The sequence below is a fragment of the Chiloscyllium plagiosum genome, chromosome 27 (assembly GCF_004010195.1).
Source record: "Chiloscyllium plagiosum isolate BGI_BamShark_2017 chromosome 27, ASM401019v2, whole genome shotgun sequence".
NCBI classification, from domain to species: Eukaryota; Metazoa; Chordata; class Chondrichthyes; order Orectolobiformes; family Hemiscylliidae; genus Chiloscyllium; species Chiloscyllium plagiosum.
Window position 1 is genome coordinate 828,652 of NC_057736.1, and position 18,991 is coordinate 847,642.

The 18,991-nt window shown below is 41.4% G+C and overlaps 1 protein-coding gene across 1 annotated transcript; it reads right to left on the reverse strand.

Moving 5' to 3' along the window:
* Positions 1-326: 326 nt before the first annotated feature.
* Positions 327-10,469, reverse strand: fam167b (family with sequence similarity 167 member B). The gene is made up of 2 exons (XM_043717139.1): positions 10,045-10,469; positions 327-1,145 (listed from the first exon to the last, which is right to left on the reverse strand). Exons 1-2 carry the CDS (start codon positions 10,339-10,341, stop codon positions 882-884), a joined length of 561 nt encoding a protein of 186 aa, XP_043573074.1. The 5' UTR covers positions 10,342-10,469; the 3' UTR covers positions 327-881.
* Positions 10,470-18,991: the final 8,522 nt, after the last annotated feature.

Consider the following 18,991-nt stretch of genomic DNA (forward strand, 5'->3'; position numbering starts at 1 on the left):
CTGTAACGCTGCAGCAAGAACACTGTGTGCTCAGGGACACCATCCATCCCCTACCCCAGCTCAGGACTGCCCCAGGCTGTATCTCTGGGATCTCCACCCCCTGTCACTCTGACCATTCCTGACTACTCACAGCAAGCTCTCAAAAAGTAGGATTTACTTTTAATTTCTGGTTGTCACCTTCACTACAATGCCATTTCCCACCAACAACAACATACTGGTACATTTTATTTGTACTTTTAGTGCTTCAGTTAACCACGATCTTTACGTCATGCAGAATGAAAATGAAAAGCACTTTATGATATAATTTTATTAGTTTTGAGGCTTTATTTTGGAAGTTTACTAATCAGACTGAAAAAAGTTTTCTAATACAGTGCAGTGCCCAAGTTGGAATACCAGTATTTGATTTTACATAAGCATATTTCTAACCAAAATGTGAACAAAAATGCAGATAAATCTAATTATCTTTGTTATTGGCAGAGTAGATTATGATAAATGTTTATGTACAGAATATGTTGTAAGATTTAGGGGTGTGTTTGTCCATGTGTTGATAACGATGGCCCTTGAGAATTTAATGAGGCGTCCATCACCTTCATCACTAATAACATTCATCAGTGAGACAAAGCACAAAACAAATACAATGCACAGCTCCATCAGCATTACCCTCATCATCTCAGCTTCATTAAACTGCACAACCTTTAGTTCCACTCTGCATGTGACCCACAGGACTTTCCAAATTCATGTCATACGACTTCTAATTGAAGTGGAGTTGAAAATTGACTCCAGCTATAACTTACAGGTAATGTTGCAATGCACAATCCCCTCACAGTGTGATCAAACTTTTTTTTATTAATAGTCTAAAGATTAATCGACTCTATCTTAGATCAGGAAAGAGAGAACCTTCTGGAGTTAATGTTCATTTTAGTCACTCCGATATGTTTAAGTGGTGTGGAGAGACTGAATACAGCTTTCAGGGGAATATCCAAGAGTAAGTCTGACTCTTCTTCACATTCCTCCAGTTCGTACGTTACATCATCCAACATCTCCTTGTGCTGATGACAGATCTGCTCCACCTTTAGTCTGTGAATCTCTCTCCTGAGACAAATTAGCTTCCGAGCAAGCTGATGATCTGAAGACTGCATCTCTCGCTGAAAGAACAAAGCAAAGCTATAAATATTTACCAATGAAAGCATTCTTATTTTTAAGAGAAGTCAAACCAAATGGATAAAATATTAACAGTATTTAATTTAAAAGATGGTTCCATGAACCATTTAATTGCTCGTAGCAAAACTTTAGTCAAAGCCAGATAAGATTTTATTTAACTTTTTGGGAGTCAAAAATACAGATCACTATATCTCAGATCTGCAGATAAAATCACTGGATTTTTGATAATTCCATCTGTGCTGCTTCTCTGAATGTATTGGCTATTGGTCACATTCTCATGCGCTTTCCCTGCAATCCTTTAAAATTTTGATGTTTTAAAAAGATTTATCGATTTCTCTTTTATGAGTTTTTAGTGTTTCTGGATAGAGCCGCCTTTCCCCTTGGGCACTACATTGCCTAATGTGTCTACATCAAAAAAACACTTAGAACAGCAACAGTGGCAACTTGCATTTACATGGCACTTTTAACATAAGAAAACCAACTGGGCATTTTGTAAGAGCAAAAGTTGGAGAAGGAATAGATCATAGCCTTTTGGGCCTGCTCCAATATCAACATGACCATGGCCTCTACTCCACTTTCCTGCTTGTTCCCATGATTCCCTATTGTTTAACATTGTGTTTATCTCAGATTGGAATCTCTTCACAGAAGTGGAATTAGAAAACCATTCACATTAAACTAAATAAGGATACAGGTGGCCAAAACACCACTCCAAAGGTCTGGTTTTAAGAAGCATATCAAAGGAGGGGAGAGGGGAGGAGAAGGCGAGATAGTAGACAGTAAAGCTTCCGGAGGTGGCTGAAGAGTTGCAGAGTGCTCAAGAGGCAGTCATTGGAGGAGCACAGATACCTTGATAGCTTTTGTTTTAAATTCACTAGTAGGACATTAGTGTTGCTGGCTGGGTCAGCATTTTATACTCATCTCTAGTTACCCTTGAGAAGATGGTGATGAGCTGCCTTCTTGAACCACTGCAGTCCATGTGGTTAAAAGGCAGAGTTTAGCAAATTCCTGAAGAAGGGCTTATGCCCGAAACGTCGATTCTCCTACTCCTTGGATGCTGCCTGACCTGCTGCGCTTTTCCAGCAACACATTTTTCAGCAGAGTTTAGCAAACTGTCTGGTTATTTTTTAACTAATGATCAGAACTTTATGCTGTCCAGATACCAACATCACAGAGCAGGAAAATATCTTTAATTTCTAATCATGATTCTAGCTCTGTGGAGTAAAGATTAACTATATCTTTACTCTGAAATTAGTTACTGAACAAGTAGGGGAGGCACCATGTTATAGTGTTGCCAGATCATAGGGAGGTGGACCATGGATGTACTTGCATTTAATAAAACCAGGTGGTATTCATTCACCTGAATACAATCCTAATCTTCCTACATGGTGGCTGTTAGTGACCAGAACGCTAGTAGAAAGGAGTGTCAAAAGCAAAGCCCAGCAGCTGTAAAGTGCTATGAGGGAGGAATGAGGCCAGCCCAATGAGACAAACACAGAACGGGGGGTGATACCTGATGGGAAGCTCACAGCAACAGGTAGCAGCAGGGGACAGAGACCCAGTTGGGCACCAGACAGTAGATAGCAAGAGCCCATGGAGTGAGCAGCATGAGCTTTAGTCAGCCACAGAGAGTAATGAGGTAATGTATATCAGAGGGAAAACAGTGCAAGAGAGGAAACTCGCAGAAGCTGAAAATGAGCAAGAAAACAAAATGGTTTAGGTTGTCATCACTCACATAGCAAGTATATCCAATGATGGGAAAAGTCTTGCCTTTACCAGACCATTTAGACCATGCAGCAATCCCTGACCAGATAGATAACAGGGAAACTGGCCCTGGCCACATCTGAGCAAATACCGCACTGCCTCGGGCCTTGATAAAAAGCCAGGCAAATTTCATGAGCAAGTATGCAATCAGCTGCAGAGTGAATGCCATCCTCATCAGACAAAGCATAAATGAAGAAAATGTAAAATACAATGATGAGGAAACACAGGCGTTTAACTCGTGCTTCAGACTAAGGCACAATCCCAATATGGATCCAGCAAAGTTTAATTCGTGCAATCAGGAACCAGAAAGGGCCATTATTCAATTGTTTAATGATTTATACACTTTGCAAATAAGTGCCAGTATGAATCTTTAAAAGGTAAGCTCTAATGGGAACAGGGTTTTGGATGAAGCTCTGTCAGAATTTGCACAGTCTGAAGAAGACCTGATATTATCTAATTAGAGTCGAGAGTGTGTTGCTGAAAAAGCACAGCAGGTCAGGAAGCATCTGAGGACGAGGAGAATTGACATTTCAGGCTGGAACCCTTCATCATGATGAAGGGCTCTGGCCCGAAACGTCAATTTCCCCTGCTCCTCAGACTCTGTGCTTTTCCAGCAACACACTCTCAACTCTGATCTCCATCTGCAGACCTCACTTTCTCCATTACCTAATTAAGCTGCACTTTGCAAATAGACTATCCTGTTTAACATGGACAAGCAGGAGGGGTGATTTGAATTATTTTATTGTTAACTTCTTCTGTCTATAACAGAGGTGAGTTTTAATTTATTTTCTTTTGTCATTTTCTTTTCCCTTTTAAAATAGAGGTGATGTGTTTCATCAACTCTGTTTGTGAATTCCAATTTACAAAATGACCCACAGCAAATTCTCTCGGGTTAAAACAAAATAGGTCTTATTAACCCATTCAAAATTCAAAGGAATGGCTTGCAGTGCACTCTCACACACACACTCACACACACTCTCACACACACACACACACACTCACTCACTCACACACTCACACACACACCACACACAGACACACACACTCACACACACACACACACAGTTCAGTGGAGGTTTCTCAGTTGAGTGTGGACAGAAGTCAATCTTGCAGAAGCTCAGATGCATTGCATTAGAGTTGAACGTGTAATACTTGTAAATTGGGAATCGGTTCACCTTGCTGGCAAAATAAAGAATATTTTCCAGAATCCAGACTTATGAGAGAGATTAAGATCAGAAACAGGTGTTAGTTAAGCCTGGGATTGTTTATGTGATCTACTTTTCTGTTTTAATAGCAGACTGACTAATAATTAAAGCTGTTCAAAACCCAACAGTTTCAGTCACTGACTGCAGTTTAAAATTAGGTTTTGAGACACTAACTATGATATCTACATGCCAGAAATGATCTTGTGGGTCCACATGCTGCACCCCCACCCCCCACCCTACCCCCTAAGGCTATCTCTTGGCTTTTGGTAACGCTTGCATCTTAGACAGTTGTAACCTGATGGGATCAATTTTTAAACCTCAGTGTTATAGGTGGAAATGTTGAATGATTTCATCAAACCACCTGAAAATAGTCTATATTATGTTATATGTGGCCTTCAGTATCACTGGTGAGTCAGGTTTGGCATTGTTGTGGAGCTTTCCTAACACAACATGAACCAGAAACAATGACGGACAGGCAGCCCTCCTCATTCTGTGACTGCTTTCTCTCGGAGATGGTGAGAACCTTTCAGTTCACAAACGTGACCAAGTTGACAATGATGGTTTGGCTCCAGGGCAGTGCACTTTTACCGGTGTATTGTCCAGACATTGCCTTGCTTGTATTCTTTTTTTTTACTTGGCCTCTTGCTGGATTTAAATTGCTACTATCGAACACAGAATGAGCAAGTTGGCTGCTTCTAGAAATTCCCCACAATTAGCAGACAAAAGCAAACTCAGTATCTCTCTGGAATGTTCGACTTTATGTTCTTATGAACCTGTTTCATTCACTGGCCACATCGGGGATTAAACTGGACTAATTTCCAACACAGCCAGACATTAATGATGAAACTCCATCCCCGTACTCAAAGGATGAGGATGCTAATCTTTCACTTGCTTTGAAAAATGCCTAGAAGAAGTGGAGAACAGGTTGTTCCAAGGATATCAGGAACCAGCTATTATGGACTAGACCAAACCCCCTCAACATATATTAAGGAGATAGGCCAGACCCTAACTTTTTCTTGTTTAAAGATAAGTGTAAGATGTGCATTCCAGATGCAATTCAATTGGTCAAATTATTTAAATTTAAACAAAACACACTTTATTTTTGTATTACAGTTAAAATATAGAAAAAAAGAAAATTAGCTTAACTGTAACTCTATCAAAATGCTTAACAAAATAATATTCATATTAAGTACTACAAATTAACTGAAAGAATATAGTAAGATCCCATAAACACACCCCTGGCAAAGGCAAATTCAGTAAAATAGATTGTCTCACATGCAATTTTAGCAGCAGGAAGAGAACCCAGCTTTTAACTGTAACAAAGAGAGGAATAAAAGCTTCCACATCCAGCCTCGAGACCCCAGTAACTGCTGAAAGCTAAAACTAAAAATCCTGGTTCTGTGGGAGCTTGACCCCACCCATTCAGGCTGCTGCTATTGTTCTAATTTTAAAAAGACCCAAGATATTACCAGCTGTTACTTTATTGGCTTTGTACCTCTGTATCAACCTTGCATTATGAAAAAAGAGGACAAATGGCACCTCTTAAAGCCATAGTATTGTCATACAGCCACTAGGTGAAGTTCAACATTTTAATTTGCTCTTTAGGAGAGAGTGAGAGAAAATGTAATGTTCACAGAGGCAGATCATTGATTGGATGAAGAACTCCTTGATCTGGTCACATTCTTTGACCATGAAGGTGATCTAGTGCATGCTGCATCAGTTGAGGAGTTCCACCCCTTCAATGAAGAAAGAGAATGGAGAAATATGTTTTTGATTCCACTGAACCCACCAATCACAAGCAGCAACCATTGAGGGTGGTTAACAAACGCTATCCATGATCTTCAATTCTGACCAGGAATCCCAAAGCTGCTAATGAGCATCCCAAAATTATTAACACAGGGAATAGTCAATTGAGTTTCATCAGAAATCTGGGAAAGAACTCAAGGGTTCTCTCATTAAAGAGATGGAATGCCAAACTATAGAATGTCTTGGGATAAAGAGTGGCTTGGAGAGCCTTAAAATTCAGCATCAACAGGAGTTTTGATTTTGGATCTCCAGCATCCAATGTTTTGCCTCTATTCAAGAATTAAACTGAGGCTTGCCTGCCCTGTCAGGTGGATGTGAAAGATTCCATGGTACTATTTCAAGAAGAATAGGAGTGTGTCCCTTTGTGACCTTGAGCAAATATTTCTCCTTCAACCAATATCATGAACACAGAGTGTCTGATCATTAATCCATCACTCTCTGTGCCTTTTTTTTTGCAAATTAGCTGCTCCGCATCTATGCAGAAGTAAGTACAATTCAAAAGTTCAGAAATATTTGTTAGTTGAAAGAGGCTATATGAATGTAATTTTTATTTTAATTTGCATGTTTTAATTCAGTCCACTCCCTTCCTTATTCATGGTCAGGGAGTGCAACAGCTGAAACAAAGGAGGGAGAAAGAAATGTTTTTGAGATCATTTCTTAGACCAGCATGTTCTGAAACTAGCAAGAGAACAGATTTGGTAAAAGATTTGGTATTGTGTAATGTGACAGGACTAAATACTGACATCAGAGTAAAGGCACCTTCACTCAATAAAGTTATTAGAATTGATCTTTAATGAAGCTACAGCTGGACACTTTGAAAAGTAAAGATATTTAGGAAGAGTCTGAATGGTTTTGTGTAAGAGAAAACATTGACACAAGGGGTGGTACAGTGGCTCAGTGGTTAGCACTACTGCCCCACAGCATCAGGGACCTGGGTTTGACCCCAGCCTTGGATGACTGTTTGTGTGGGATTTGCATATTGTCCCCATGTCTGGGTGAGTTTCCTCCCACAATCCAAAGATATATAGGTTAGGTGGATTAGCTACGGGGAATGCAGGCATGGGTCTGTGTGGGATGCTCTTTAGGGGGTCTGTTTGGGCCGAATGGCCTGCTTTCACACTGTGTGGCTTCTATGGTTCCATTTATTGGAGTTTTTGAATGAGTTCGATGCACTGTAGAGAAAGAGGAGCCTATTAAAAACTATATTTGCATTTGATAGGATTATGGATGTCAAATAGAAGTACATGGTGTAAGGGGCTAACATAAGGACATAGGGAGAGGATTGGCTGGCCAGCAGAACAGACAAGTTATAAATGGTTCTTTGACCAATTAGCAGATACAATGAATGGAGTCCTAGACAGTTTTGTGCTGTGCTGGGGCCTCGGCTCTTCACAAGCTATAATCAATTAAATAAGAGAAGGTAACTAAATTTGTAGATGCCACCAAGATAGGTTGAAAGTACATTGCAAGGAGGATGTAAGAGCAAACAAATATCAATGGGATGAGCAAGTGAGCAAAACTCTAGCAGATGCAGTATAATGTTGGAAAATGTGAATTGTTCACTTTCACAGAAAGAATAAATGAAGAGTATTATTTAAATGGAGAATGGAAGTGGAGAGGGATCTTAGTGTTCGTGTGCATGAGTCACAAAAAGTTAGTATGAAACTACAGCTAGGAATTAAAAGGGCAAATGGAATGCTATTCTTTATTACAAGATGAATTGAACATAAATGTCACAATGTTATGCTTCAGAGATAAAGGGAATTACCACCACAGGTGCATAATGGGCTCTGAAAATATTTGTCTAAATTAACAAATGTTAATAATAAAAACACTATTATAAACAATATTAACTAAAGCCAATCCAAAATGACCAAATGACCAATGATTTTAACCCTGTTTGAATGAATTGAAAGGGTCAGGGATGTGGATTGGTGTTGAGTGTATTAAAATCACATTGGGTGACCCCCACATTCTGGACTCCTCATTCAGTGGAATCAATTGTCACAGCTTTTAATCCAGAATCCTTTCCATTTCTCAATGGTCATAAATATCAGAGAGTTAGTGGAAATGGCCTTAATGTCCAATTGTTCTGGGAAGGAATTCTTCCAAAGAAATACATTCTTGCTTGTAGTAACTATAATTACTGTGAGAAAAGTTTGTTGAGAAACAGTAAAGGGGGAGAGGAATGGGAAAAAAAAATGAATAGATGGCAAATTCCATTAGGATAGAGACTGAAAAGTTGGTTTTGGGGTGGGGGGGGGGGGGTATGATGAATGGAAGTTCCAACATGGTAATGTCAGAGGGACAGTGCCAGTAACTGGGCAGTATATGGAGACTAGCTTTGGGCACTGAAGAAGGAATTGAGGGCAGATTGAGCTGGGTGAAGATGGAGAATATCACTGAAACAGGAAGATTGCGAGTTTGAAACGTGTTGCAAATTTTCACTCCACCAGTATGTTAAACCAATTTCAAATCAAATTCACATCAGATACCTGATGGCTCAAGGATCTTATCCCTCACTCCAAAGGCTCCCTGCTTTCATCCCTGATGAAGGGCTTTTGCCCGAAATGTCAATTTTCCTGCTCCTCGGATGCTGCCTGACCTGCTGATCGAGGGCCAAAGGGCCTGTACTGCGCTGTATTCTTCTATGTTCTATGTTCTATGTTCTAATCTAGGCTCAAGCATCATGTAAAGCAAATAATGAGTCAATCTTAAGATCTAGCCTGCAGGCTCTTGTGGGCACATTGGTAGTGTCTCTGACTCTGATCCAACCTGCTCCGGAGGTGTGGGAAAACATCTCTGAACAGATTGTTTAGAAAATTAGGTATACACATTGTCTGAAGGTGTTTGTGGTGCCCACCTCCAGATTGGAGAGTCTGGGTTCAAGTCCCAACAACTCCAGCAGTATCACAGTGTGTCTGAGCAGGCTGATTAAAACTACCTGTACCCATTCTGAGGAGGCTTTTGTGGTATTGCCCCTATCTCGGAGCCAGGAGCTGTGTAATAACACTTCTGAACAGTTTGATGAAAACACCTATTCTCATTTTGAAAATGTTCCCAATTGATGATACGGGAGGTGGTCCTCCGACATTAATAACAAAAAGACTCACGTAAAGCATTTGACCAAAGTTTTTGAATCATTGATTGCTCAGCGGAAGATGTAAATAACTCAGTCCCCAAAGTGCATCTACAACGGAGGAGTCTGGAGTAAAGAACCGGTGGGGGTGGAGGGGTGGGTCTGCAGTTCCTACTGAGGGGCTGCTCTGCCCTGAGCTGTTCACGCGGAAGTTCGGCTTGAAGTGATGCTGCCTTACTCTGGGAGAGGAAATGCTGGAGAATCCTTCCTTAATGGGAGCAGTGGGAGCTGGGGAATTCAATGTCAGAGCTAACCCCGCGGAGGGGCTGCAAGTTTACACACGGTTCAGACAGAGTCTCAATCCCCTTTTCAAATCCAGTCTGGGAGCCCTTCCCTTGCCTCCAGCTACATCTGACTCTGCAAACGGTGACTTTCTGGTTCAATAGGAGCGGACGAGGCAGCTGCTACTGGAGGGTCCATTCTGCAGTGACCACCCGGGCCACAGGACACAGGGCAAACACTCAGGGCCGGCCCAGCAATGTCAGGAAATGAATGGGAGAGTCCGCTCAGTGAAACAAAAGCCCGGGCTGCTCAGTGACAGTAACACTGGGGTTGAAGTTCTGACGGGAGATTGGAGGCTCAGGCTGAGTGTGGGGACTGAGCTCCTTACTCCTCAGCCAGAGCACAGCGAGCAGCCTGGGGGAACCTGCCTGGGCTCAGAGCAGACAGGGACCGGTGTGCTGCCAAAAACAACAACAGGGAGAGGCAGCTTTTCACATGGTAGGCAGGCAGCTGTCTGTCTGTGAGATCATTGGAGTTCTGTCTGATCTCCAAACCGACAGGTAAGCTCCAGCAGGGAGCACACTGTGTTGCGTGTTCTTAAAAGTTTTTGTTGTTATCAAAAAAAAGTTGAGAGGTGATTAGATTCTTTGTCGGTAAATCACATGGCCATTTTGGTTATCAAATGCTCCCCCCCCCCCCCCCCCCCCCCGTAGGATCTGTCATCCTGGTTAATGACTCTCCAATACTCACCAGCTCCTTCCTGAGCCATTCCAACGCCTCTCCGATATTGGCGAAGCCACAGATGCTGGTGAGGGAGATGTCATTGTTGCTGCTCACTCCCTGGCTCAGGGTGATGTTACTGTCACTGCCTGGTCCTGACTGGACCTGCCAGCTCTCGCCACTTTTCCAAGGCTCGCTCTCCAGTTTCTGCTGCCATTCCGCGAACGAGGGTCTGCGCGTCTGCAAATTTAACTTTGCAGTTAGCGCCTTCACCCGGCTCAGGTGGTCATCTGGCTCCGGGTCAGCTACTGCTGCTAGCGGTTCCATCTCTGTGCCCGGGGAACAGGCACACTGTCCACCGAGAGGCTGGAGGTAACACTGAATCAGGAAGCTCAGCTCAGACTCACTCTGCAACTGCCTGATAGTCTTTCACAGAACCGCCCTGTCAGCTTAAAGGGACCATACAGAGCCCTTCCCACTTTCTATCCTTTAAATCCAAACCTTTGGACAATACACAATAGTCTATCTCTGTTGCCTTTCTACGGGGGAAAAAAGACAATGGGAAGCAGAGTTTTGGATGTTTGCAAATATAGAGAGTAGAAAGTGGGAGTGCATTAGAACAGCAGAGTCTAGAACGGTCAAAGGCATGAAGGAGGACTTCAGGAGCAGATGAACTGAGACGGGACAAAATTAGTCAATACAGTGTATTGCAGAGATGGAAATAAGGACTATAATTAGGGTAACATATGAGAAACTAAGCAGGTTCAGATTTTGTGGATTTGAAAGAAGTCTGGCAACTTACAGTTTTGAATGGAATAGAATATTACATGTGGTCATTGGGTAAAAATATATTCTTTCTCTCACGTACACACACATACAGCTCCACACATACAGCTACACACACATACAGCTGCACACACACACATATACATACAGTTACACACATACAGCTACACACATACAGCTGCACACACACATACACAACTACACACATACATACAGCTACACACACCCATACATACATACAGCTGCACACACATATACATACAGCTACACATACCTATACAGCTGCACACACATACATATACATACAGCTACACACATATACATACAGCTACACATACCTATACAGCTGCACACACATACATATACATACAGCTACACACATATACATACAGCTACACATACCTATACAGCTGCACACACATACATATACATACAGCTACACACATATACATACAGCTACACATACCTATACAGCTGCACACACATACATATACATACAGCTACACACATATACATACAGCTACACATACCTATACAGCTGCACACACATACATATACATACAGCTACACACATATACATACAGCTACACATACCTATACAGCTGCACACACATACATATACATACAGCTACACACATATACATACAGCTACACATACCTATACAGCTGCACACACATACATATACATACAGCTACACACATATACATACAGCTACACATACCTATACAGCTGCACACACATACATATACATACAGCTACACACATATACATACAGCTACACATACCCATACAGCTACACACACATACAGATACACACACACATACAGCTACATACACACATACTGCCGCACATACACACACATATGCATACAGCTACACACACATACAGCTACACACATATACATGCAGCTGCACACACACCCATACAGCTGCACACACACATATAGCTGTGCGCACACACATATAGCTGCACACACAGCTACATACATACAGCTGCACACACACATTTGCACATACAGTTACACACACCCATATAGCTGTACACACGCATACAGCTACACACAGCCACACAGCTGCACACAGCTACAAACACACATATACAGCTACAAACACACATACAGCTGCACACATATACAGACATACAGCTACACAAACCCATACAGCTGCACACACACATACATACAGCTACACACACAAACATACATATAGCTGCAAACACATACACATATACATACAGCTACACACACATATCTACACACACAGTTACACACACACAGAGCTACACACACAGACAGCTACACACACACATACACACACATGCAGCTGTGCGCACGCACACACAGACTTACAGCTGCACATAGGACTGGAATAAGGAGAGCAGTGTGAAAAATACTGTAGGCCCTGGAGATTGGAAATAAGAACAGAAAGTGCTGAAAAAACTCCGCAGATTTGGCAGTACTGGTGAAGAGAGAAAGAAAATTAATGTATTGAGTCCATATGACCCTTTTTTCAGAATGGATTCAGTCTTGAAGAAGAGTCATATCGAACTTGAAACAGTTTCTCTCCACAGAAGCTGCCAGACCTGCTGAGTTTCTTCAACATTTTCTGTTTTCATTAATGTTGAATGTATCCCTGCTTTTGTAAAACTCTCCAAAATCATACAGCCAGTTCCAGAGGAAGAAAGTGACCACTCCACACCAATGGACACTGACCACACACACTTACTAAACCATGACACTGACCATAGACAATGACCATGGAAACTGAACACAGAGGCTGCAGCCATATTATCCTCTGCCTCAGTGTCATTGGATATTTGGAGGTGCACTCTGCAAAATTATTGTGATGTGCAAAGGCACCCAGAGAAAACAAAGGTCTATGGAAACGCAAGAAGGAACACAGAATCCAGACGTCATCCAGTTAATGTTAAGTAATAAATTATGTCTGACATATGTATTACACTCCTCTCCTTCAGGTGCTAATTTTACACATGCACCAATCTTGGCCCCAAAACTCCCCACCTTGTTAGAACAACACCTTGTTCTCAAATCTTGTATCCATTCTGCTGCTTAAGATGCCAATGTATTTGTTCCCTTGTCTTTCCTCTTGCTCTATTACCCGTAATTTACAAACTTTTCACAATCCAGTGTTTAAGGTTGTTCATGATTGTTTGATTATGTTATTAAAAATACGCTGGTGATAGGCAATGTTTGATTAAGTACAGGCCAAGAGCCAGAGAACACTAGTGTAGCAGTATCATTCATCTCTCCCATCCTTATGACTAGGGTTCAATTCCTGGGTGATGCAGAACAATTTTACAGTGAAATTTTTTTTAAAAAGCATTTCATAATTATTTCCAAGTATTGCAATTAATTCCAGCACAGTACCCCTCTCTTCCTCTGCTTTTCCATCCCCACCCTTGCCAATACAGGGCAATATGACATAACGCTGGTTTCCCTACTGCCCAGCCAGATGGTCAATATTCAAGTCAGGTTGTGATGGTTACAGAGATGTCACAACATGCCTAAGCAGGTTGCTTAAACATTTTCATTTCATTCTTTCTATAGGATATCAGTTGGAAATCTGAGAGAGGTCTGTGTTACTGCAGACTGTGAATAAACACAATAACACAGACTTGGGTCAGTGAGTTGCCTTGTACTTTATCAAATGGCTTGATCCATGTTACACAATGTCTCCCTCCTAAGCACTTGTCCGAAACATTGCTGTTGGATCTTCACAATTATCAACAAAAGATTTCTCTGTGTGCCTACTTTTCTCAAAATTTTCCCATTAATTGTGTGCTGTCCAGTTAATATCTCTGTTGCCTTGAATTTATCTTCTATTTTCTTGCTTATCTTCTAATTATCCATATCGGAACAGTGACCAGACATTTCATTTTAGTAATTTATTTCTGCTTTCTAGACAGATACTTTCATTTCTAAAGAAATCTGATATTTTTGTGAATATTACAGTATACTTTAATTACATTTATGGCAAGTGTTTTCTCCTGGTAATGTTTTCCGTTCTCTGTAAATAGTGGAAGCAGGATGTGCTATTCCCTTGTTACATGCAATTAAATAAACCACACACAACTTCTGTTCAAATCACAAGATCTGGTTCATACAGCAAGTGGTTGCTCACAATCTGAAAGGTCATCCAGATTGCCAAAAAGAAAAAAACATCTCGACAAAACAGAATAAAACCAACCCTCTGAATTGTGTTTGCTCTCATTATGAAGTACTTTAACGTACTTTCAAGCCAGGTGATCAACCCTAGTTCAATGGAGAGTGCAGGAGGACATGTCGTGGACATTCCTGATGAAGAGATTATGTGCAAAACATTGACTCTTCTTGTCCTCGGATGCTGCCTGACCTGCTGAACTTTTCCAGCACCACACATTTTGACACTGACATCAGGAGCAGCATCAGGCATTCCTAAAAATGAGGTGTCAACCTGGTAAAGCTACCAAACAGGAGAACTTGCATGCCAAACAGCATAAACAGTGAGTCTTAGATGGAGCTAAGTGATCCCGCAACCAACAGATCAGATCTAAGTTCTGCAGTCCTGCCATGTCCAGTTGTGAATGGTGTGGACAATTAAACAACTCACTGGAGGAGGAGGCTCCACAAATATCCCCAACCTCAATGATGGAAGAGCCCATCACATCAGTGTAAAAGATAAGGCTGAAGCATTCACAACAATTTTCAGCCAGAAATGCTGATTGAATGATCTATCTCAGCCCCCTCCTGAGGTTCCCACATTACAGATTCAAAATGCTCTACATGATATTAAGAAATGCTAGAGGCACTGGATACTGCAAATGCTACAGACAGCAATAACATTGCAATACCTACAGTACATAGACCGCAATGATTTGATAAAGCAGCTCACTACCACTTTTTCCTGGGCAATTAGAGAATGACACTAACTGCTGGCCTAGCCAATGATGCCCATATCCTGTAAAAGAATAGAATTGAAATTCAGACTTTTGTTTCATTAGTTGTGGTTTGTATAGACATCTGATTTAATATGGAGGTTAGAAAGGTTTATTTTACAAGTCTTGAGTCAGGCATGTTGATAATGAAGCTTGTCCAGTGCAACTAATTGACAGTGACCAGTGCCTCAATACTGAAAATGTTGTCCTGAGAGAGGACACTGACACCGGGGCATCTGTCCTGCCAGTGGATTTGTGGAGACATTATTGGTGATAATTCCCATCAGATTTGAAGCATCACCTGTATAATGATGTCTCCAAAACATCCAAGAGGGTAGTTATGTGTGGACTGTAACTCAAAGAGAGAGGTTGGGTGGTCTTGGTTCTGGACCAGAGTTGAGTCAGTTTGAAGAGTTTATCATTTGTCCTGTAGAAAAGTTCCATTCCAGTGGGAGAGGCATTCCTCTCTGGGTTATGTTGGGTTTAAGGGAAGTCCAAGTTCTTTGGACGTTCTGCAGTTCCACTTTGTTGAGCATCATCGGATTTATTGTAAGTCACTGAATGAGCAGGCCTGTGAGTTGCAGAGTCCTTGAGTGCACAGAAATTGAATTTTCAGTGGCAGTGTTTCTGTTCCAACTACTGCTGCTGTTGAACCAGGCAAATGGAAATCGTGGACCAGGTTTGGTCCCCTCATGTACAGCCTCATTGCATTTGGAATCATAGACATCAATCTGGCCAGAAAATGTTATTTGAGGAATACATTATGCCACCTCAAATTCTAATGTTTACTGAAATATTACTGAAATACATTGAACCACAACCTATTAGTTATTTCAAAATATTTGGTAATATACTTCCAAAAATGGCATGGTTATGTTACAGAGTTAGTTACTCAGAGGTGGATGAATGAGACATGAGTTCAAATTCCCCCCAAAACAGGTTCTGTTAATTCAGTTAATGAGTTAAATCTGCAATAAAAAAACAAGTCTCAATGATCTTCTGGATTGTCACAAAATTCCATTGACTTCACTAGCTTCCCTTGAAAGCCCTGGTTGAACCTGGCTCTTGTAGATTCTTGGGCAGTGGGTTCCAGATTTGCTGTCAATTAAAGATTTCCCTCATTATTTTGCTGTTTGCTTTAAATTAGTATTTGCTATTTCTTGGTCCTTGTGCCAATGGGAACAGATTTTCTATATTTACTCTGTTCAGTCTCATCATTATTTTGAATATTTCCATCAAATCTTCTCTCAACCTCCTCTCTTCCAAGAAGAACAACAGGAACCTCTCCAAGTCATCGATGTAACTAAAGTCCTTCATTATCTAAACCACTCGCAAAAATCTTTCTTCAACCTCTTTAATAATTTTGCATCCTTCCTGGAATAGAGTCCCCAAAGCTTGATTCCATATTCCTGGTGAGGCTGATTTACTTTTCTACAGAGGTTCATTGTGATGTCCTTACTTTTGTAACTATTTCTCTATTTAGAAAACCCTGGATTCCGTAAGCCTTTTTAACTATTCTGATATCTTCTATGATTTGTGCACATATATTTGCAATTGCCCCTGTTCCTGTGTCTCTTTTCAAATTGTGCCCTTTATTCTATTCTGCCTCCCTTTGTCCTTCCTACCGAAATGAATCATTTCACATTTCTCCACGTTAAATTTCATCCATCAATTGCTCATCAGTTCAATGAGCCTGTACACACCTCCCTGGAGTGTACACAGACTGTAGAGGTTCAGGTCACTGCCACCTGCTAAAATGCAGTTAGAAATGGGCAACAAATGTTGGTCTAGCCAGTGATGCATACATCTCAAAAGCAAATTTAAAATATCTACCTCCATCCTCTTTTCAGTTCACAACACTTCCAAGTTTTGTGTTATCTACAAATTTTGAAACAGTGGCTCTGTACACCCGAGTCGAGGCCATTAGAACATGTCAGGAACGGCGATGGTCCCAAAACCAGTAGCTGGAGAACACCCATGATATACCCAACTCCACTCCTATCTGTTTCCTGTCACTCAGCCAACTTTGCACCCATACTGTTATTGACCTGATTATTCTCTGGGTTTCGATTTTGCTGCCAGACAACAAGTTTACCAAGTTGATTCCTGGGATGGCAACCCCTTATTCGGAGGTGATGCTCTCTGGTTTAGAACTCTCCCACAGGGAAGCAATCTCTCAGGATCTACCCTGTCAGGTTCCCTACGAATCTTGTATTATTTAATAAGGTCACCTCTCATTCTTCCAAATTGCAATGAGCACAGGCCCAATCTTTTCAAGCCCTCCACGTAAGACAGTCTCTTCATACCTAGTATCATGCTAGTGAACGTTCTCCAATTAATATATATTTCCATAGATAAGGGGCCGAGAACTATTCACAGTGTTCCAGCTATGTAGTGTCTTGTATAGTTTTAGAAATACCTCCTTATCTTTATATGCAATTGCCTTTAAATAAAGGCCAACATTCCATTTGCCTTCTCTGTTACCTGCTGAACTTGTATGCTAGTCTTTTTGTGTTACGTGGATGAGAACCCACAGTCCCTTAGTGCTGTAGCTTTCTGCAGTCATTATCTATTTAAATAATATTCAGCTCCTCTGTTCATTCTATCAAACTTCATAGACTTGTCTTCCCACCTATTTTTGTGTTGTCTGCAAACTTAACTATAGTATATTTACCTTTCTCATCCAGGTCACTAATATATACTGTAACTAACTGTGGCCCCAGCACTGATCTCAGTGGCATTCCACTAGTTAGACATTGCCATTCTGAAAATGCCCCCTTGTCCCTACTCTCTGTCTTCTATTAAATTAGCCAATCCTCTATCCAAGTCAATGTACACCATGGTCTCTTACCTTGTTAAGGAATTTACTGAGTGATACTTCGTCAAAAGCATTTTGAAAATCTAAATATGTTACATCCATTACTTCCCTTTTATCTATTCGCTTATTACTTTCTCAAAGAATTATAGTAAATTTGTCAGACATGATTTCCCCATTACGAAGCCATGCTGACTCTGCTTGATCATGCCATCATTGCTCAGACCATTGAGTATAGGAGTTGAGACGTCATGTTGAGGTTGTACAGGATGTTAGTGAGGCCACTTTTGGAGTACTGTGTACAGTTCTGGTTGCCCAGCTGTTGGAGGGATATTATTAAATTGGAGAGGGCTCAGAAAAGATTTACCAGGATGATGCTGGGACTGGAGGGATGAGTTACAGGATAGCTGAGACTTTTTATTTCACTGGAGCGGAGGAGGGCTGACCTTATAGAGGTTTATAGAATCATGGATAAGGTCAATAGCGAAGGCCTTTTCCTTAGGGTGGGGAGTTCAAAACGTGGGGGCATATTTTTAAGATGAGAAACGAAAGATTTAGAAGGGACCTGAGGGGCAACTTTTTCACACAGTGGGTGGGTTGAACATGGAAAGGACTACTAGAAGTGGCGGACGCAGGTACAGTTCCATTTAAAAGACATTTGCAAGGATACATGAATAGGAAAGGTTCAGAGAGAGACTGGCCAAATGCAGTGAAATGGGACTAGTTTAGTTTAGGAAACATGATTTGTCTGGACGAATTGGACTGAAGCATCTGTGGGCGAAAACAGAGTAAATGCTTCGGGTTCAGTGACACTTCTTCAGGAACATCATGAGTTTTGAATCTCTCTGTAGGCAGTGTCTCTCGCAATTTCTGGTTTGTTTCAGATTTCCAGATTCCGCAGCTTATTTGTATTTCACAGGAGAATCTTAAAAATCACCCAACACCAGGTTATAGTCCAACAGCTTTAATTGGAAGCACTAGTTTCGGAGCACTGATTGTGATCTGATCACCTGATGAAGGAGCAACGCTCCGAAAGCTAGTGCTTCCAATTAAACCTGTTGGACTATAACCTGGTGTTGTGTGATTTTTAACTTTGTACACCCCAGTCCAACACCGGCACCTCCAAAACAGGAGAATCTGTTATTGTGGAGTCGGATGGAATTGGAGCGCCTCCTTCTGCTGAGGTATTGTTACTGCTGCATTCAGGTGGCGGCCGCCTCCTTCCCATACGCGAGGATGCTGAGGGATCCTGGAGGGGAATGATGCTTTCACCCAGAAGAAACTCTGTGGGTGACCCTTGAATGCTTCCGTGTTCACAAATCTGTAAATGTTGGGGGTAATGTCTCAGCAGCAATGTGACTGGGTTGTACAGTAATCTGAAAGTGCAGAGCCGGCCTGCCCTGAGCAGCGAGTGAGAGGATCAATCCTAGGGCACTGACCA

Bases quoted from the DNA above. Each gene is read 5' to 3' on its own strand.
- fam167b (XM_043717139.1), bottom strand. From the start codon at position 10,341: ATGGAACCGCTAGCAGCAGTAGCTGACCCGGAGCCAGATGACCACCTG. The intron at 1,146-10,044 runs GTGAGTATTGGA...TTGTTCTTTCAG, and splicing joins AATGGCTCAGGAAGGAGCTG to CGAGAGATGCAGTCTTCAGA.